The sequence below is a fragment of the Hypanus sabinus genome, chromosome 22 (assembly GCF_030144855.1).
Source record: "Hypanus sabinus isolate sHypSab1 chromosome 22, sHypSab1.hap1, whole genome shotgun sequence".
Taxonomy (NCBI): domain Eukaryota; kingdom Metazoa; phylum Chordata; class Chondrichthyes; order Myliobatiformes; family Dasyatidae; genus Hypanus; species Hypanus sabinus.
Genome location: NC_082727.1, coordinates 24,609,596 through 24,631,949, shown reverse-complemented (window position 1 = coordinate 24,631,949; position 22,354 = coordinate 24,609,596). Strand labels below are relative to the sequence as shown.

The following is a 22,354-nucleotide window of genomic DNA, read 5'->3' as shown; positions in this document are numbered from 1 at the left end:
GTCACCAAATACTCCATCACCTCATCCTTAACAATTGACTCCAACATCTTCCCAACCATGAGGTCAGGCTAACTGGTCTATAATTTCCTTTCTGCTGCATTCCTCCTTTCTTAAACCCCTCCACTATGTAAATTTAAAATACAATTACTACCTTTGTAAGAGCAGCAGTGTGATCTTCACCACAGCAAATGTAGACAATCTTTTGTGTTCGTAGGGATTTAAGCCGGGCAGGAACATATCTGTCTGGGATTAAAATATTTTCAATAAAGAGGTTTGAACAAAAAGGAGGGTTCTGTGGCTAAGAACTTTGATTCCAAAATTTAAATTGAAAATTTGTAAATATATAAAAGCTCCAAACACTTTGGCTTTTCCATGAAACATAGCTGATCCAAGTTTTGCCAAACAATTTCTTTTTAGTTTGAAACCTAGAAAATTAAAATCCATCACATCCAACTCTACCCTCCCAACATATCAATCTATCAGGGTCTAATTTTTTGAATTTATGTCATCAACTAACTGAGACATCAAATTTTTTATTTTGATAATTTAACAAGTTCATAAGCCTAGTAAATATTAATAACATGCATAATAACAAACTGCATATCTGAAATTTTTAGATAAGAGAAGCCAGCTGGTTCCAGTATATAACAATACAGTTAATTATAAAAACAACGGTGTAGAGACACTAATTGTTTCCCTTCCAAGTAATAAGATTAGTGCTGCATGTAGAATGTACATATTACTAACATATTTAAGAGAAAATTTGACAATTAAAGCCCAAAATAAGATCTGGTTAGCCCTCCCTTTAGTCATTTTTCATTAGATTATAACAAATGTTCCATAACAATTATTTGTTGGCTTCTTTATTATAGCTAAATTTCGTAACACTCACCAGTTTCATCATTCAGGCCAAGTTGGCCAAATCTGTTGGATCCCCAACCAAAAATAGCCCCTGAGACTGAGAGTGCAAAACTGTGTGCTCCACCTGCTGCAAGCTGAACAAAAGGAACACCATTTAAAGATCTAACTGGCTGCGGCGACGGTTGGTTTCCAATATCTCGACCTAATCCCAGCTGCCCATTCTTATTCTGTCCCCATGAGAAAACTTGACTTCCTGAAAGAATTAAGAACAAAATAAACTAAGAAAATATAATGTATTATATTCATTTCTTTCCACAACATGCATTTAAATACTGTAATGTAGTAACAGTGGCATGCATTTAAAATATCTCAAACAGTATTGAGAAAGGTCTGGTTGTGATGTCTTACAAACAGGTAGTTATCTGTAAGTTAACACGCAGAAACTAGCAACCATGTGGCAGACATCAAGTTTTCAACACAAAGATTTTGCTTTATGCAAAGAGTATCACCAGTAGCAAAACTAATTTCCCTTTGTCATTAACTAAAACAGCATTTACATTGGCATCCGAATTAATAAACAATGTATGCTCATTACGAGGATGGTTGGTTAAAAGTAGTAATGCACAAATTTTAAAAAACGGTACCATTTATTTATACTATATACTTTTACTGAATATATACTGTATTGGTTTATTACTTTCACATACACCAAATATGCTGAAAAGCTTTGGTTTGCATGCAAACAATGCAGGTCATAAGAACACTGAGATAGTTAAAAGGAAAATAGGACACTGAATAAAGTATAACAGTCAGAGAGAAAGTGCAATGCAGGTAGGCAAATAAAATACAAGAGCCACCACAATGAGATCAAAAGTTTATCTTTCAGTGCAAGAGACAACTAATAAAGAGTCTGATAACAGTGGGACAGAAGCTGTCCTTGAGCTTGGTAGTATGCGCTCTCAAGCTTTTCTATCTTCTGCTCACTGGGAGAGGGGAGAAGAGAGAATGATATAATTGGGAAGGGTCCTTGAGGTTGTTAGCTTCTTCCTCAAGACAGCTGGAAGTGTTGACAGAATCAATGGAGGAGGCTGATTTGGGCTGGTTTCATAACTCTGCAATTTCTTGCGATCTTGGGCAGAGAAGTTGCCACATGAAGCTGTGATACATCCGGATAGGATACTGCACAAATATTAATGTCAGTTACTATTTAATAATAAATAACATTTTTCTCATATACTCAAATGCTACAACAAAAACTTAAGTTGTAAGAACCTCCTCAGTTACCATGAACCTGTCCTCTTTATCAGATTTTCATGACTTCTCTTATTCTTTCCTTTCTAGCTTAGTTATTCTATTACTTCCTTTTGCCATGCTATAGAAATAGAATGTGTTCCAAACTCCATGAAAACCAAGCAGGTGATATCGCAGAAAAAGGGACAAATTGACAAATGGAGGCAATGTTCCACATATTTTAATTTTGATGGAACCAAGTAAACAGAATATTTATTCCTCAGCTACATTTAGCACAGAGGTAGCCAGTTAATTAAAGTGACTTGGACTAATCAGCAAATAAAAACTGACTGACGAACATGCACTGCCAAAATCTTTCCTTACCTTTTGATAAAGCAAGAGAATGATGATAACCACAGGCCACTTGTACTATCTGCACTTCTACCAAAGCCTTTAAAGTCCTAAAGGAAAAAGACTAACATAAATGTTAAAGCTCAAGCTATTCAGGACACCGTGGCTGGGAGCAGTTGCTCAAAACATTATGCTCATAAAAGCTCATGAAATAAATAAAGCAAAGGATTTAAAAACAAATACTCAGTCGAAATACATGGCCAAGCATAATCAGGAGATAAATAATGGCAAAATAGTTGGAAGAGCGGAGTGGGAATAACCATAACAAATGCTACAAAATAATTAGAGCAGTGCAAAGAAAGGGGATATTATAACTAAAAAATACAGAATAATAAAGATTACAAAATTCCAGTGGGAATTAGCTACAGATTTGTTATACAGAACTTAATGGGGAGCTGGTGTAGGAAATAAAAGCAATATGTTATTCAAGAGATCAAGGATAGAAGTTAGAGAAGAATAAAATTAAAATAGTAAGCATAGCAGTGAAAGCAATGAATCTCTATTCTACACTTAGGGCACTTTTCTGGAATGATATTCTTTAGAACCAAAGGGATAAGATTTAGTAATGAGTAACAAACTAGATGATTAATCAGTAACAAACTGATTAACAATTAGGCAGTAGAATAACATCAAGCATCTTTTAACCTGACTCAATTCAAATACTTCAAAATGACTAACTTTGAAGGAATGAAAAACAATTCAAGGATTGAAATACTCACTCCTTTTAAAAAAATTAAGCATACACACTAAACTGTGCAGAAGTCTTAAAGCACCCTAGAATTTTTTAATATAAACTTTGTTTTCAATGTTTAATCTGCATTAGTGTGTCAGTAGAAAACAGCTAATGTTAGGTTTCCAAACATTAATTTTCCAAAAAAAGTTAGAGAATTTTTGTATTTCATCAAAAGAAAGTAACATATTAATACACCATTTTTCAATTAAAAATTGATTACTTTGTAGGTATATAGTCCAATGCACAATTAAACAAAGATAATATACAGATGTTTATGATCTGTGGCATAATGAGTTGAATGAACTAAACTGATTAACTGAAACAGAAACAGGTACAGAAAAAAAACAAACTACATGAAGGACGACCAAACTGAAATGCAAGGGTGTGGCATATGTGACAGTTTAAACTCCAGATCATTAATTCTTACACCATGGCAAAAGTGAGGACAGTAACAAGACTCAAGGCGGTCACCCTGAATCAGCAAGGTCTCTCTGAAGCAGGCGTTTCAAGGCAGACAGGAGTTTCAGATGTGCTGTCCAAGCTTTTCAGAAGAAGCACAAAGAAATGGGAAAGGTTGAGGACTAGGAAACTGAGTGCAGCAGTCAAGAAGTGCATCAAACTGATGTCCTTTCTAAATCAAGTCTAACATTGCCATCAGCTCTAAACTCACAGAAACCACTGGGACCAAAGCACACCTATTCACGGTCAGAAGTTTTGTTTGAAGTGATCTTGAATTGTTGCCAAAAAGCCATTTCTCCAAAATGGAAACAAAGCCAAGAGACTCACCTATGCACAAACACACAAGAACTAGGGTGCTGACCAATGGCAGCAAGTGCTCTGGACTGACGAGTCCAAATTTGAAAATTTTGGTTTAGATAGGAGGCAGTTTGTCCATAAAACAGCTGGAGAGTGTTACATGGAAGAGTGTCTGCAGCGAACAGTGAAGCATACAGAGGTTCCCCACAGGTTTGGGGCTGCATTTCTGCAAATGGAATTGGTGATCAGGTCAAAATTAATGGAATCTTCAGTGCTGAGAAGCACAAGCAAATTCTCAATCACACAATACCATCAGGAAGGCATCTTTTCAATCCCAACTTCATTCTGCAGCAGAACAATTACCCCAAACACATGACCAGGAACGTAAAAGAACTAACTTCTATGAAAAGAACATGAAAGAGCTCTGCAACAGATTATGGACTCCAAAGAACCCAAGACTGTCTGGAATAACCTGGAGAGACAGGAACAAGCAAGTTTGTAACGGAACTGTAACGGAAGCAAAGTTTGTAATCGAACTGTATCAAGATGCATGGAACAAGCTACCTGCCAATTTACTCCTAAAACTGCACAACAGTGTACAGGATTGATGCAGTTTTAAAGGTAAGGATGGTCACACCAAATACTGATCTGATTTATTTATTTTACTGTTTACTGCTCTTTATAGTTGTTTTGATATTTGGAAACATTTCATTTTGAAAGCAGTTTTGTTTTACATAATTTTTATATACAGGTGCTCAAGACTTTTCCCACAGTACTGTACATATACACACACATCTACAATGGAAATAATTTTAAAACATTTTGCTAACATACAAAATTAATATACAAAAGGGCAAATTTCAATTGCATAGTTAAGTAATCACAATTAACAAATTAAACATTATTCAAAGCTTATTTTATTATTAAAGAGGAGATTAATTTAACAGAGAAAAGAATTTAATTAATTTAACAGAGAAAAGAACCGAAAAGAACACAATTTAAATCTCCTTGACATTATTTCTATTTCAGGATACTGAAACAGGTGGTGTTTAATTATAAATTTTCATAATTCTCTACATTGAGGAACCAAGTCTTTGCAGATGAATTGTTATGTTATTTAAAGTATATATCAGGAAACTACTGACTTGGTACTTGCTGTTAGAAAAAGTCTTATCTAAGAAAGTGATCAGGAGTTAGTAACTCAATAAAATTGAACTGTAATAGACTCCTTACCTGGGAACTCGGACAAATTCCTCTGTTGTAACCAAACCCAACTGACCATCTTTGGCAAGGCCCCAAGCAAATACTTGGCCATTATCATTTAAAGCTAGAGTATGCATCTCACCACATGAAACAGCGGTAATATTCTGAGCATCCAAAGCAACAACTTGTTCTGTACATCAAAATAAAATGTAGATTAGCAATCTTTTTTTGTGCAATTTTAAAACCCATCTAATCATATATTTTGTTAGAATCTTAACTAAATGCAATTCCAGTTAGTTCAGATTCTGGCAAAATATACGATTACCCAGGATTTATACAAAGATTACCTCGTTGACACAAAGTATTTTTCAGCCACGTGCAATAACAATTAGTAACTTACCCAGGATGTTTCTCTTGATTAATTAATACTATCTATTATCCTAGCATAATTGGCTTTTTAATAAGCAAATAATTTTTCTGACTTCAACCACATTTGTTTTGTCAAATTGATGAAACACTTAGGAAAAACTCAACATGCTTGCCTTTTCTACTCCAGTGAATAACCTTGCAATGTTCTTCACATCTTCCACTTAGTAGCTTAGAAGCATGTTTCAGTACAGCATCATGCCCCTTTGGCCCATTTCACCCATGCCACTGATAATTATGTATACTAAGCCCACTTCTCTGCATTCCTCTGCACCCTTACTGTCTACACACATTCTAAATGTTTTAATAGTTTCTGCCTCCACTACGTACTTTGTCAACTCAGTTGAAATAAATAATTGTGTGAAAAACTTGCCTTTCAGATCTCCTTTAAATTTCTCCCCCTCCCCTTCAACCTGTGCTCTATAGTTCTGGATTCTTGTGCTCTGGAAGGAAGTTATTGACTGTCCATCTTATCTATGCCCCTCAATTTTATGAAGCTTTACAAGGTCATCACTCTGCCTCCCACATTCTAGCGAGAATAAACCCCTATCCAATTCCTCCTCATAGCTACATCACTTATTCCCAACAACATTCTGTCCAATCTCTTCTGCATACAGTCAGCCCTCCTTATCCGTGGGGGATCGGTTCTGGGGCCCCCCCCCCCTCCCCAAAGATACCAAAACAAATGGATGCTCAAGTCGGTGGACTTTAGGACCCAGTGGAGTACCGGAGCTTATTTAACCTGTCTCAGTGTGGTGGACTTTAGGACCCGGCGGAGCACGGGACCCGCCACCCACAGTATTTCTATTCCAGAAAATGATCACAATTGAAAATAAAGTGGAAATAATAAAGCAACTGGAAAGAGGTGAAACGCCAGTTATTGGAAAAGCATTAGGCTACAGTATGGATAAAGTAAGAATAATGGCGCATGTGAAGGCCCTGTCCTGATGAAAACTACAATTATTACTAAGCAACGCAGTGGTTTAATTATTGAAATGCATACTTTTCTTAAGTGTTTTATATGCGTAGAAAGGTAAAATATATACTATATACTAAGAAATACACTTGACTAACTGACGCTAAATAATACCGGATGTACCTGTTCCGACTTAGAGAACTTCCGTATTTTTACAATTCCCGATCCGTGATTGGTTGAATCTGCACATGCAGAACTCGCGGATAAGGAGGGCCAAATTTTTCCTTTATGAATTAAAGTTACTATTTCATTAGGTTTCGGCAATAACATTGTTTGACCCAGATAATCTATTAAATAAGCCCTTAATTGGAAATAACGGAAAAGAGTGTTATTTGATATTTTGTATTTATTCTTTAATTGGTCAAATGACATTAATATACCTCCTTCAAAACAGTCTCCTATATATCTAATCCCTTTGTGAAACCAGTTATATAAAAGTTGATTATCCATTGTAAAAGGAATGTTTATTTTGAATTAAAGGTCTCTTTGCTAATACAGATTTCTTTACATCATCATCAACATTTATCTTATTCCATAAATCAATCAAATGTTTTAGTATAGGAACAACAACACACACAAAATGCTGGTGGAACACAGCAGGCCAGGCAGCATCTATAGGGAGAAGCACTGTCGACGTTTCGGACCGAGACCTGTATCCACTTAGATTCCCATTTATATACAAAACTTCTGGTATATTCTCTCCTATTTTATCTAATTCTATTCTAATTCATACCGGTTCATCTTCATCAAAAAAAAATGCAATAAATCTAAGTTAATTTGCTTTGTAATAATTCTTAAAATTTGGTAATTGTAACCCTCCTAGGTCAATTTTCCATGTCAATTTTTCCAACGATATTGACATCTTACCTTTCCAAAGGAACTTCCTCACACATTTATTTAACTCTTGAAAAAAACTTCTGCGGTAATTGTATTGGTAGTGTTTGGAATAAATATCGTAATCTAGGGAATATATTCATTTTTACAGCACTGACTCTACCTACTAACATTATTGGTAACATCATCCATTTGTCAAGATCCTCTTGAATTTTTTTCAATAATGGAATTCTTTATATCATTATCAACTCTTATACCTAAATACTTTATACCATTTATCAGCCATCTAAATTGAGTTATTAATCGACATTGACTATAATCTCCTTTAGTAAGGGGTAGAATTTCACTTTTATCCCAATTTATTTTGTACCCCGATATTTTCCCATATTCTTCCAATTTAGAAGACAATTTACACAACGAATGCAATGAGTTAGTTAGATAAATCAGAACATCATCAGCAAATAAGTTAATCTTATATTCCTCCTGATTAACTCTGAAACCCATAATATCTGAGTCAGTTCTAATTAATTCAGCTAATGGTTCTATCACCAACACAAATAAAGCAGGTAATAATGGACAACCTTGTCTAGTTGACCTTGTTAACTGAAATGATGTTGAAATTTGGCCATTTGTCACTACTTTAGCTTTGGAGTTAGTATTTAAGGTTTTAATCCATTTTATAAAAGATACTCCTAATCCATATTTTTCCAATACCTTAAATAAAAAATCCAATTCCAATCTATCAAATGCTTTTTCTGCATCCAAAGCAACTGCCACACTCATTTCTTCCCTCTTCTGTGCCAAATGAATTATGCTAAGTAACTGAGTTACATTATCTGCCGATTGTTTATTTTTAATAAATCCTGTTTGGTCTATGTGTATTAATTTTGGTAAGTATTTAGATAATCTATTAGATAAAATCTTTGCTATTATTTTATAGTCCATGTTCAACAAAGAAAGAGGTCTATATAATGTTGGCTTTAAAAGATCTGTCTTTTTTTGGCAATACTATTAAAATTGCCGTCGAAAAAGATTCTGGAAGTTTGTGTGTTCTTTCTGTTTGGTGTATTAGCTCCATAAAAGGAGGAATTAATAAATATTTAAACATTTTGTAAAATTCAGGTGGAAAACCATCTTTTCCTGGAGATTTATTACTCTGAAGTGATCCTAGAGCTTCTTCGACCTCTTTTAATGTAAAAGGCACATCTACTCCCTTCTGTTCTTCCGAATTCAATTTTGGGAGAGTTATTTGTGATAAAAACCTTTCTATCTCAACAATATCATTTTGTGATTATGATTGATTGATTGATACAGTTCAGAATAAAAAAAAAATTAAAGTTTCATTGATTTCTAAAGGTTTATAAGTAATTTTATTTACACTTGTTCTAATTGCATTTATCATTTTGGAAACCTGGTCTGTTTTTAACTGCCAAGCAAGAATCTTGTGTGATCTTTCACCTAGTTCATAATATCTCTGTTTAGTTCTCATAATTGCTTTTTCTGTTCGGAATGTCTGAAGCGTATTATATTGTACCTTCTTATTAACAAGTAATTTTTGTTTTTCTTGTCATATATCTTTGAGATTCTTTTTCTAATTTTGTAATCTTTTTCCAATTGATCTATTTCTACCATATATTCCTTTTTAATTTTAGAAGTATAACTTATTATCTGGCCTCTCAAATATGCCTTCATCGTTTCCCATAATATAAATTTATCAACTGAATGTGAGTTTGTATCTAAAAAACAATCTGTTTTTTTCATAAAATCACAAAAATCTTGACGTTTTAATAATATTGAATTAAATCTCCATCTGTAAATCAATTCCTCCTTATCCATCATTATCATTGTCATTATCAAGGGGAATGACCTGACAATATTCTTGCTTTATATTCCATATTTTTCACTCTGTCTTGAATATTTGCTGATAGTAGAAAAAAATCTATCCTTGAATAAGTTTTATGTCTATTTGAATAAAATGAATAATCTCTTTTTCTTGGGTTAATTCTTCTCCATATAGCAATCAAATTTAAATCTTTCATCAATGATAAAGTTAATTTTGCTACTTTTGGTTTTATAACAACCTTTGTTGACCTATCTAAAACTGGGTCTAGACAAAAGTTAAACTCTCCACCTATTAATATTTTATCATGTGCATCAGCCAAATTCAAAAAAGCCTCTTGTATTAAATTTTACATCGTTTTCATTTGGTGCATAAATATTCATAAGAGTCCATAGTTCTGAAAAGATTTGACAATGTATAATCACATATCTTCCCGCAAAATCAATTAATACATTTTGTATTTTAATTGGTAAAGTTTTGTTAACCAAAATTGCAACTCCCCTCACTTTTGAATTAAATGAAGCTGCAATAACATTTCTGACCCAATCTCTATTTAATTTCTGATGTTCTATCTCTGTTAAATGTGTTTCTTGTATAAAAGCTATACCTATTTTCATTTTCTTAATGTCTAGTAAAATTCTTTTTCTTTTCACAGGTCCATTAACATTAAAACTTTAAAAAATTCATTAAATTAGTCATTATTTTTAATGGGATTACTCTAATCTATAATAATACATAATATTTCAACTTTCGTAGTATCTTGGGGAATTATTTTAAAATTCTCCATGTTGCTATGTGTCTCCCCTCTGATCATCCAGGTAAAGAAAGAAAGATTAAAAAAAAATAGATTATAAAGAAAAAAACAACAAACCCCCCCCCCTTGCTAATGTTGTGAATGAAAAAAAACACAACATTACCCCCCTCCGTTGTGCGGGTCATGGCAAACGCCATGATTACACACGTGAATCCTGTAGCAATCAATCTGAAGTTCCCCCAGCTCCCCCGTAGCATGAGAAAGGTATATGTAAGAGAAGAAAAAATATCACTACTCTCAATTAAAATTTCTCAAATTTTTACCTTTCTCCCTCTGTATCATATAATTAGAAGTATATTTAAATATTCTTCTGTCCTTAATGTCCATCAACTAACTTCACTGTCCCCGTCTTCATCTTTAATCTGTTTCACTTTAAAATCTTTACTGTGTCTAGCAAATATTGGGAGTTCTTGTGCAAACTCCTCTGCATCCCGATGACCAGTAAAAAATCTTCTTTTTCCGTCATCCAAAAAAATTATCAGTGTTGCCGGGTGGCGCAATATAAATTTATAACCCTTTTCCCATAAAACTTTCTTCGCTGGATTAAATTCCTACTTTCTCTTCAAAAGGTCATAACTTATATCAGAATAGAAAAGATCTGCTTTCCCTTCTATCATGAATGGCTCATTTCTCTTTCTGGCACATTGGGCAGCCGCCTTCAGGATCTTTTCTTTATCTTGATACCTTAAGCATTTTATCAAGATTGGTTGTGGGTTTTGATCAGGTTGACGTTTTGGTCTTAAGGCTCCGTGGGCCCTTTTGATTTCAATCAACTGGCTTCCCTCTTCCATTTCCAAATTTTCCGGGATCCATTTTTGAAAAAATTTTATTGGATCCTCTTCCTCTATCCCTTCCTTAAGACCAACAATTTTAATATTATTTCGTCTACTAAAATTTTCAAGCACGTCTTTTTTCCAACAGTCGTTTTCTTTCTGATGTCCAGGCAAGAATATTATCTTCCATTTTATTCACTCTATCAATACTGTCTCCCATTATTTCTTCCAACTTTTTAGCTTTCTTGTCCGTTTTCTCCTGTTTTTTCACCATTTTATCAAACATAATCTTCATATTTTTAATATCTTCTTTTATTTTTAATTTTTTAATTCTTTTAATTCATGCATTATTTACACCAAAGCTTTTTTTATGTCTCCAGAAGATCTTCCACCTCCAACCTCTTCCTGTTGTTCTTCTTTTGCCTCCTCATCTTTATCTGTATATTCCAGAGAATCCGAATCCACCTCGGATTCATTTTCACTTCCACCTCCAATCATAGCTGGGATTTGTAGTTCAAATTGCTTGTGTTTGCGCATGCCCCTTCTTTTGCGCATGTGCAGTTCCTGTTGTTCCTTTTTGGAGACTGTTGATGTTGCCGCCAATTCCTGTTCTGTATCGCCAGAGGTAAGATGCACTTGAGTCCAAGACTCCTTCATGGTGGCCGGCCCAGCTTGTACTGTCTTCAAAGTAGTAGTTTTCTTCTGCGTCTGTTTAGGAGGCATATCTAAGGAAAATCCTGAGTAGTTTAGAAGTAGTTTTTAGAAAATATTTACTAATTTTTCCTCACTTAAACATTAATTTATTAGTTTTTTTTATGGGAGAGATGGATTTCCACGTCTCGATCCTACGTCATCACGTGACGTCCCCCGACAACCTTCTCTTTAGAAAATTTATAAGCATGTCTCTGACATTTTCATTCATCTTTTATATATTAGTCTACATCCTCAAAGTCTCCCTCTATCACTGAGTGTGTTGTCATTGACATAATTGTTCCCTCAGACAAATCTTTGATGTAAATTGTTAATAACTGAGGTCCAAGCACCAATTTCTGTGGTACTTACTGGTCATATTCCTATTTTATGGTTTCTATCTGATAATTTTTCAATCCATGCCAGAATAGTACTGCTAGTGTTTTATACTTTTTGTTCAGCAACCTCCCAACTAGCATCTTATCACATGCCTGAGAATCCCCTTCATCTATTCCATTAGATACAGCCTCAAAAAAAAGAAAACTCCAATAGATTGAGTAAATGGGATTTCCCTTCCATAAATCCATGTTTACTCTTTTCAAATATGTTGTTTTCTATGCATGTTTCATATGAAATGTTGCATTTGGGAGATCAAATGTCAAAGGAGAGCTCTCAGCTAATTGCAGAATCATTAACTGCACTGGTATACAGGCAGTCCCCAGGTTATATACGAGTTCTGTTCCTGAGTCCGCCTTTAAGTCAATTTGTACGTAAGTTGGAACAAGTACATCCTGTATTATTTAGCGTCAAACATTTGTCTAGTATACATTTTACCTTTCTATGCATATAAAACACTTAAGAAGTGTACGTATTTCAATAATTAAACCACTGCGTTGCTTAGTAATAACTGTAGCTTTCATCGGAGTAGGGCCTTTCAAATGTTCCATTATTCTCTCTTTATCCTTTAAAATTGTTCCAATCATTGACCGACTGTAGCCTAACGCTTTTCCAATGACCGATGGACTTTCACCTCTTTCCAAACACTATTATTTCCACTTTATTTTCAATTGCGATCGCTTCCCGTCAATAGAACAGAAACACTGCGAGCGGCAGGTCCCGAGCTCCGCCAGCTCCCGAACTCCGCTGGGTCCTAAGGACCACCGCACTGAGACAGGCTAAATGTGACAAGTGGGGGCTGTGCCCGGTTTGTGTATTTGATCATCCACAATATTCTGTGTGGGACCTTAAACTGGAGGTGGCTGTGTTTTTTATTTATGAGCTCAAGTTGCGAGCTTGAAATCAACCCGGCATGGATGGTACGGGAGTCACTGGATCGACATCAGCCCAGCATGGGAGCGGTCTGTCACCAGATCGAACTCACGAACCTCTACTCTCCAGCCTGGCGCTGATCTCACTGCACCATCAGCTTACCAGAATGGGGGGGGGGGGGGGGCTGGGTCAGGGTGAATCTTACTAAGAACAATTTAAGCCAAATACAAAGTTAAACACTCAGTGTCAACGGCAATGACTTAAAATGGCAGACGGTGTCACGATCCAACTTAAAATGGCAGATGGCATCGCGATCTGACTTAAAATGGCAGACGGCGTTCTCCTTCCTCGGTTCGTAAGTACGAGTTGTCTGTAAGTTGGACGTGCGTAACTTGGGGACTGCATGTACGAAACTATCTTGGGGTCCATATCCATAGCTCCCTGAAAGCGGCTACACAATTCGATAGTAATAAAGGCAGCTTGTGGCATGTGTTCCTTTATTAATCCAGGCCGCCTGGATTGGAGGACATGTGCAGAGAGGAGAGGTTGAACAAGGTCAGATTGATTCTTCTGGAATGACGGGCTGCAAGGAGACCTCACAGAAGTTTATAAGATTACATGGGATGGACAGCAAAGTGATTTTCCTCAATGATAAAATGTCCAAAACAAGGATGCATATTTGCATTTATTCTGAATTGAGTTATGTGCAAGAAGATATACAGGGCAACTCCTGTTCTCCCACCCCCAATGGAGAAAACAGAACAATGAGTGCTGAGAAAGCACAACCAGCAGTAGTGATGGAAGCAATTTTGAAAGAGGTGTTTAAGAGGCTCTTAGACAGGCACACAAATATGCAGAGAATGAAGGGATATGGGCCTTGTTTAGGTAGAAGTGACTAGTTTAGTTAGGCATTTATTTACTAGTCTAATTAGTTCAGCACAGCATCTTCAGCTGAAGGACCTGTTCCTCTACTGTTCTATGTACTTAAATGATAACACCCAGGAATTTAAAGTTGTTGACCCTCTCCACCTAGTTGCCCGATGAGAGCTGGCTCATAGATTTCCTCTTGAACTCAAATATCTGCTCTTTGACCTTGGTGACATTGAGTAAGAGGCTGTTGTGGCACCACTTAGCTAAATTCTCAATGTCCTTCCTATATACTGATCCGTCGCTACATTTGATTCCACTTATGAGAATGGTGTTGCCAGCAAACTTAAATATGGCATAGGTGTTGTGCTTAGCTATACTGTCTTACATGTAAATTGAGTAGAAGAGGTCCACAAAGCCTTGTGCTGCACCCGTGCTGATAGAGATTATGCTGGCAATCGGGACTGACTGATGATGAAATTGTTCCAATTTCCAGGCATCAGACGTGCAAAGCAGTCACTGTATTCGCAACTCTTTTATAATAAGAGATTATAAAATGAACAGATGAAGAACAATAATCTCACAGCCCTAATCATGTAAACCAGCAACCTGCCCCTGGGTAGTAGAGCAGTCTGTCATCTGTCATAGAAAGTGTCATAGGTGAGAATTTTACTGAGGTGATTACACCCAGAGTGCAGGCTTCAGATAATAGAAGGGTGGCCACCAGAGGTAGTAGTAAAGGGATTAAGCAGTAAGTGCTTTATCTATACAATATTTGCTCTCTTGTAATTTATTTAAACATCTTCTGAACTCTCTCATTCAACTGAAGATTTCCATGCGAACTACTAGGATGGTATTAGCTCCATGAATCTTACAACAGGAAAACTGGCCCTTTGGCTTATTCAGTCACCGCCAACCTTGATGCACATTTAAGCCAGTTCCATTTGCCGACTTCTGGCCCATTTCCCACTACCGATCCACGTACTTGTTCAAGTGTCTTTTAAATGTTAAATATATTGCCTCAACCACTTACTCTTTCTACATACAGGCCACCCTCTGATTACCCCTATGGTTCCCATTAAATCTCTACCCTCTCACCTTAAACCTATGTCCGCTAGCTTTTGATTCCTCAACCTTGGGAAAAGGATTGCGTGCATATCTATGTGTGATTTTATACACTCAATCTCCTGCACTCCAGTGAATAATGTCCAAGCCTACTCAACCTCTCTATAACTCAACCACAAGTCTTGGCAACATCCTCAAATCTTTTCTACTTTTTCTAGCTGTATCAAACTTTATTCACTCAGATTATTTAATTCTGAACTTCTACAATTTAATTCTTAGCGTTTCATAAATGAAAACACTTCATTCCTGTTAGATTCAATCTACCCATCTGCAAATAACCTCACCTATGCAAAACTAGCAACTGCTGCCAGATCATGTGACAGGCCTCAAATCACAAAGACTAACAGCATGGCTCAATTTAGAAAAGCACTGGCAGATATCTGGAGATCCTAGTCAGTCGGACAGTGAGAAAGCAAGAGCACTCAAGACTCCAGACTTTCTCTGCACAAGGCATTTAGCTGCTACTAGGACCAACAACTCTCCTATCATTTCGGATGTAGTGCATGCAGCTTGTGCAAACTCTCCCAGGACATGAAGAACAGCAAAAGAGAGATACGTCATTTAGAAATCCATATATAGCTTCTGCTTCCAGGTGGCTGTTCAGAGGTAAGATTTACAAAAACAGTATACTTCACCAGACTAAGAGGCAAGCTACAGGGAAAATTTATTGTTTAACAGCTTTTTACCAAATAATATAGGGAAAAGTGCAAGAATTCAAACATAACAAAGGCTAATATAATGGACTTTGGATCAATAAAGGATAGAAAACTAATTACTGCTATAAACTTAATGTATAGTAGAAAAAAAACAAAATGCAAAATAATAAAGGCAACAAATAGAATACTGGAAATGTAAAGGTTACATTGCAAGTCCTCATTTGTATATAACTGATAATCTTAAGAAGAAAGCACCATAGATCTACCAGAAAACTTCCACGTAGCCTTGGATCATCTGGACAATACAACTACCCATGTCAGGATGCCATTTATTGACTGTAGCTCAGCATTTAACACCATCATACCTACAATCCTGATTGACAAGCTACAGAACCTAGGTCTCTGTACCTCCCTCTGCAACTGGATCCTCAATTTCCTAAACAGAAGACCACAATCTGTATAGATTGGAAATAACATCACCTCACTGGCACTCCAGAGGGATGTGTGCTTAACCCATTAACTCACTACATCCACATAGCTCATATATCTATAAATTTGCTGAATAATACATCCATTGTTGGCAGAATTTCAAATGGTGACAAAAGTGCAGATAGAAGTGGGATATACTAGTTAGTTGAGAGGTATCACAGTAAATATCTTGAACTCAATGTTAGCAGGACCAATGAGCTAAGTGTGGACTTCAGGAAAGGTTAGACCAGGAATCACAAACCAATTCTCATAGGGATTAGAAGTGGACAGAATGAGCAATTTCAAGTTCCTGGGTGTCGATATCGCTGAGGGTCTAAGCTGGATATAACATTTTGATGCAGTTATAAAGAAGGCAAGACAATGGCTATATTTCATTAGGAGTTTGAAGTCATTTGGTTTGTCAACTGGTATGGGGGGGGGGGGGTGGGGAGGCTACTAAACAAGATTGAAATAAGTTGTAGAAACTTGTAAAATGAGTCAGCTCCATCATGGGTACCAGCCTCTGTAGTATTCGTGACATCTTCAAGGAGGAGCGGTGCCTTAGGAAGGCAGTGTTCATCATTAAGGACCCCCACCACCCAGGACATGCCTTCTTCAGACCGTTACCGTTGAAAGGAGGTACAGAAGCCAGAAGGCACACATTCAGTGATTCAGGAACAGCTTCTTCCCCTCTGCCATCCGATTTCTAAATGGACACTGAACCCATTACATTTTTAATTTGTTATTTTGCACTATATACTTTAACTTAACTAGTTAATTTTTAAATTATATATACACAAAAAATACATACTTCATGTAACTCAGTTTTTTTCTCTTTATATTTCATCATGCTGCTGCAGTAAAAGTTAGCAAATTTCATGATATGTGCCAGTGATATTAAATCTGATTCTAATAAACAGTTGTCAGAGGTCAAGCTACAAGGATGATTATACAAATTCCCTGCAATTTAGAAAGTTGCAATACAATTTGATTTTTTTCAGGGATACTTAGGATAGTTCATGTAGTGGATAAAACAAAAATTCTTGCCAATTATGAAGTTTAGGACTGGTAGGAATTGGAGCAGAATGGAAGGTCTAATAATTGGAGCAATCCCTGTCAGGTGCAAAACTAGAAACGATTAACTATGCTTAAAGACTGATACAAGTCTTGAGTTCAAGGTCACTGACAATTTATCAGATCTGGAAAAGTGAGCAAGTTGGAAAATTAAAGAGACAGGCCACTGGAATTTCTGCGATTTCATTGTTTTCCAAACCTCCAGAATCTACTTCCATCTACAAAACAAGGGCTCCGTGAGCCAGTCCTCAGAAGATCAGTAACTTTAAATTCCTGTGTTATCATTTCAGAGGACCTGTCTTGGGCCCAGTATGTAAGTGCAATTACAAAGAAAACACGGCAGCGCTTCTATTTCCTTAGAAGTTTGCGAAGATTGGACATGACATCTAAAACTTTGACAAACATCTATAAAAATGTGGTGGAGAGTATATTGACTAGCTGCATCACAGCCTATTATGGAAACACCAATGCCATTGAATGGAAAATCCCACAAAAAGTTGTGGATATGGCACAGTCCTGCACAGGTAAAGCCCTCCCCACCACTGAGCACTGCCATCAGAAAGGTATATGAGCCCAAGGACTCACACCATCAGGTTCAGGAACCGTTTTTACCCCTCAACCATCAGGCTCTTGAACCAAAGGAGACAACTTCACTCACTCCATCAAACTGTTCCACAACCCATGGACTCACCTTCAAGGACTCTTCATCTTATGCTCTCGATATTTATTGTTCATTAATTTATTACTTTCATTTCTTTCTTTTTGTGTTTGCAGTTCATTGTCTCGGCCCGAAATGTTGACTGTACCCCCCCACCCCCACCCCACATTGACGCTGCCTGGTCTGCTGAGTTTCTCCAGCATTTTGTGTGTGTTCCTTGGATTTCCAGCTTCTGCAGATTCTCTCGTTTGTGCATAGAACTGATTGGATTTACTCTGGTGGGACCTCACATGGACCGAATGGGCTGAATGCCCTGTGTCACAACAAGAAGAATCCTCCCCTTCTAACATAGTAGGAGAGGCAAAGCATCCAGAGCAGTAAGAGTAGGCACAGGTTTAAGGTGCTTGGAAGTAGGTACAGAAGGAGATGTCGGGGTTTGTTTGTTTATTATGCAGAGAGTGGTGAATGTGTGGAACAGGCTGCTGGTGACAGTGGTGGAGGCAGATACAAAGGGTCTTTTAAGAGACTCCTGGATAGGTACATGGAGCTTAGAAAAATTGAGGGCTATGGGTAAACCTAGGTAATTTCTAAAGTAAGTACATGTTCCGCACAGCATTGTGGACTGAAGGGCCTGTATTGTGCTGTAGGTTTTCTATGTTTCTATCTGGAATGCACTGCCTGGAAGAGTGGCAAAACAAAGTTGCTAAAATCATTTACGAACTGTCTTGATAAGCAGTTGAACCAGGAAAGAATAGAAATCTATGGGCCAAGTGCTGGAAGACAGGATTAATAGTTGGGCCCCACTGATCAACATTGAATCAGTGGGCACTCCTACGAGCCAACTCAAGATAGATGCTGCTGTTAGAGGATATAATAAAGAAACGGACACAGACCAAGACTTAGCTGCTGGGAATACCCATTCCCAGACACTGTTTGACATGAATTTTGCTTTCACTTTCGCTTTTAATGATATTCGACACTTCCCCCTTGAGTAAATCCAGCCCTTTGCAATGTTTATCAGAAACTCCTTTTGGCTTGGATTAAATACACAATCAGTTACAAATACTCTTTTATAATTTGGATGTAAGGAGCTCTGTTGAAATTAAAAGTTGAGCATCAGTGAGCATTTTTTTTTTAAAAAGTGCACTTGCCAACAAGATTCACAATGCCTCCCAAGACACTCCTTATGACTCTGGTTTGATTTGGCAAGTTGGACACAAATGTCTTTTACTTTATTTGAACAAGTGTAACTGGACTATTTTCCCACATTTCCATGACATGTTCAAGTGTTGTAGATACACCCAGTGGCTACTTTTATTAGGTACAAGAGTGAAACCCAGAGAGGTTTTCTGCTGCTGTAGCCCTTCAGCTTCAAAGGTTCAACATGCTGCACATTCAGAGATGCTCTTCTGCACACAATTATTGTAAGGTGTGGTTATCTGATTTACTGTCACCTTCCTGTCAACTTGAATCAGTCTGGTCTTTCTCCTCTGACCTTTCTCATTAACACGGAGTCTTCGCCCACAGAACTACTGCTCTGGATGTTTTTTGTACTATTTCCTGTAAACTCTAGAGACCATTGTACATGAAATCCCAGGAGATCAGGAAATAAATACAAACAAGTAGTGAAGTCATGGAACATATACAGATTGAAGAGAAGGAGGTTCTTGCTGATATGAAGCAAATCAGAGTAGATAAATCCCCAAGACCTGACAAGGTATTCCCTCGGACCTAAAAGGAGATGAGTGTTGAAATTGCAGGGGCCTTGGCAGATTTTAAAATGTTGGTATTTACGGGTGAGGTGCCGGAGGATTGGAGGATAGCTCATGTTGTCCGTTGTTTAAAAAAGGCTCTAAAAGTAATCCAGGAAATTATAGGCCGGTAAGTTTGACGTCAGTAGTAGGTAACTTATTGGAAGGAGTACTAAGAGATAGGATCTGCAAGTATTTGGATTGACAGGGACTTATTAGGGAGAGTCAACATGGCTACATGCATGGTAGGTCATGTTTAACCAAGCTATTAGAGTGTTTTGAGGAGGTTGCCAGGAAAGTGGATGAAGGGAAGGCAGTAGATGTTGTCTACATAGACTTCAGTAAGGCCTTTGACAAGGTCCCGCATGGGAAGTTAGTTAGGAAGATTCAGTCACTAGGTATACTTGGTGAGGTAGTAAGTTGGATTAGACATTGGCTCAATGGGAGAAGTCAGAGAGTGGTAGTGGAGGATTGCTACTCTGAGTGGAGACCTGTGACTAGTGGTGTGCCACAGAGATCAGTGCTGGGTCCATTGTTATTTGTCATCTATATCAATGATCTGGATGATAATGTAGTAAATTGGATCAGCAAATTTGCTGATAATACAAAGATTGGAGGTATAGTGGACAGTGAGGAAGATTTTCAAAGAGGGATTTGGACCAGCTGGAAAAATGGGCTGAAAAATGGCAGATGGAGTTTAATGCAGACAAGTGTGAAGTATTGCATTTTGGAAGGACAAACCAAGGTAGAACATACGAGGTAAATGGTAGGACACTGAGGAGTGCAGTAGAACAGAAGGATCTGGGAATACAGATACATAATTCCTTAAAAGTGGTGTCACAGGTAGATAGGGTTGTAAAGAGAGCTTTAGGTACATTGGCCTTTATAAATCAAAGTATTGAGTTTAAAAGTTGGAATGTTATAGTGAGGTTGTATAAGACATTGGTGAGGCTGAACTTGGAGTATTGTGAGCAGTTTTGGACACCTAATTACAGGAAGGATATTAATAAGGTTGAAAGAGTGCAGAGAAGGTTTACAAGGATGTTGCCCCATCTTGAGAAACTGAGTTACAGAGAAAGGTTGAATAGATTAGGACTTTATTCCCTGGAACATAAAAGAATGATGGGAGATTTGATAAATGTATATAAAATTATGTTGGGTATAGATAGAATGAAGGCAAGCAGGTTTTTTCCACTGAGGCTAGGGGAGAAAAAAAACCAGAGGATATGGGTTAAGGGTGAAGGGGGAAAAGTCTAAAGGGAACATGGGGGGGGGGGGATTTCTTCACAGAGAGTGGTGGGAGTGTGGAATGAGCTACCAGATGAAGTGGTAAATGCGGGCTCACTTTTAACATTTAAGAAAAACTTGGACAAGTACATGAATGAGAGGTGTATGGAGGGATATAGTCCAGGTGCAGGTCAGTGGGACTAGGCAGAAAAATGGTTCGGCACAGTCAAGGAAAACCAAAAGGCCTGTTTCTGGGCTGTAATGTTCTATGGTTTCTGAGACTCAAACCATCATTCCACAGCCAAAATCACTTGGATCACATTTCTTCCCTATTCTGATGTTTGGTCTGAACAACAACAGAATATCTTGACCAAATCCACATGTTTTCATGCATTGAGATGCTACAAGATTGTCTGATTAGATATTCACATTAATGAGATGCAGAGGTGAACCTGAAAAAGTGGCCACTGAGCTTATACTAGATCTGTTCTCTGTTGTTTCTGTGCATACCTTGATTTGATGTGGAATTAAAGTGTCTGAAGAATGATTTTTCGAATGACAGACCAGGATAGGTCACTGTGTGCTACCTTGGCCAGAGGACTGCTAGCAATAAATCAGCTATTACTTGTGTATTCATTTGGTATGGATCTCTCACATTATTGAGGACAATAGAGTAGCTCAAAAATTCTTTTATCATTCATTACAATTTAAGACTAAATGGGACAGAGCTGTAGAATTTCAAACTGACCTGTTTGTTAGTGGGATTGCACAGCTTTGAAAGTAGTCTTGTTTTGTAGCTTTGCTACAAATAGTAAGGGCTAGTTTTTGAGGTAAAAAGTAAACATAGCTACTTCTAATAATAAGTTTCCGACAGCTATCTGGAACTGCTGGGTATGCTCCTGTTATGCCTGCAGCCCCCTCCTTTTTGAGAATCGCAGGATCGCTATTGATTTGGGTCAGGAGACCCAGGAAGTGAAAGAGAGATGTTTGGAATGTCTTGACCCCACCCCGGCGATATAAAGCTACGGGAAACGGCCATTGTCTCTTGGAGACGGAATTGTGTATTAAAATACTGTGCTTCGTGGAAGCCCTCAGGCAAAGTGGGCTGGTTGGTGGAGGGATTGCATCATCCCAACCTGATTGACATCTGAGACCCTGTGAGTCAGGATAAAAGAGGGTCTGTGGGAACAGCCCCTCAGATGCACCAAAAGAAACGCTAGCGATCCCGTAATAGCGAAAGCCGGTGGGAAGGCCATGTGCGTCCGTTTCCATTTGCCCAGGAATTGGTGGTCCTTTACCACTGAAGAACGGTTTTTAGCTAACAACGGGAAAATCAATTCCCAACGACTCTCAAAGGATTGACATCATAAAAGGACTGGGCAAGTTTTAACCAGTCTTTCTCTCAAACCCAAACGCTGCAGCTTGAATGAACTAAAGTGACTTTTATATTTCTGTCGGACAGTACATTATCCCCTAGACAACAATAGAGCTATTTCTTATTGATTATTATTATACCCATGCTTTTAGATTTAGTATTGACGACGTATATTATCTGTATGTTTGCATTGATATTATTTTGTTTATTTTTATCAATAAATACTGTTAAAAATAGTACCATCAGACTTCAACGGACCCCTCTACCTTTGCCGGTAAGTAACCCAGTTACGGGGTATGTAACACTCCAAACCTATCCCATTTAGCAAAATCATAAC

General features: G+C 37.3%; 2 protein-coding genes across 9 annotated transcripts in view; one reads left to right on the top strand and one right to left on the bottom strand.

The window, feature by feature from the left end:
- The window catches only part of herc4 (HECT and RLD domain containing E3 ubiquitin protein ligase 4), a 107,687-nt gene that overhangs the window by 83,495 nt on the left and 1,838 nt on the right, over positions 1–22,354 (bottom strand). For all 5 annotated transcript variants that reach the window (XM_059947333.1, XM_059947335.1, XM_059947334.1 and 2 more), the window contains exons 3-6: positions 5,225–5,384; positions 2,476–2,552; positions 893–1,114; positions 152–243 (exon numbers count right to left, since the gene is read on the bottom strand). In XM_059947333.1, coding sequence (XP_059803316.1) covers positions 152–243; positions 893–1,114; positions 2,476–2,552; positions 5,225–5,384 — 551 coding nt within the window. The remainder of the gene's footprint in view (positions 1–151; positions 244–892; positions 1,115–2,475; positions 2,553–5,224; positions 5,385–22,354) is intronic.
- mypn (myopalladin) overlaps positions 3,468–22,354 on the top strand; it is a 294,291-nt gene continuing 275,404 nt past the window's right edge. For 2 of the 4 annotated variants that reach the window (XR_009507421.1, XM_059947326.1), the window contains exon 1: positions 3,468–4,612. The gene's annotated coding sequence lies outside the window, so the exon portion shown is untranslated. The remainder of the gene's footprint in view (positions 4,613–22,354) is intronic. The other 2 variants (XM_059947325.1, XM_059947327.1) reach the window with 2 other exon arrangements.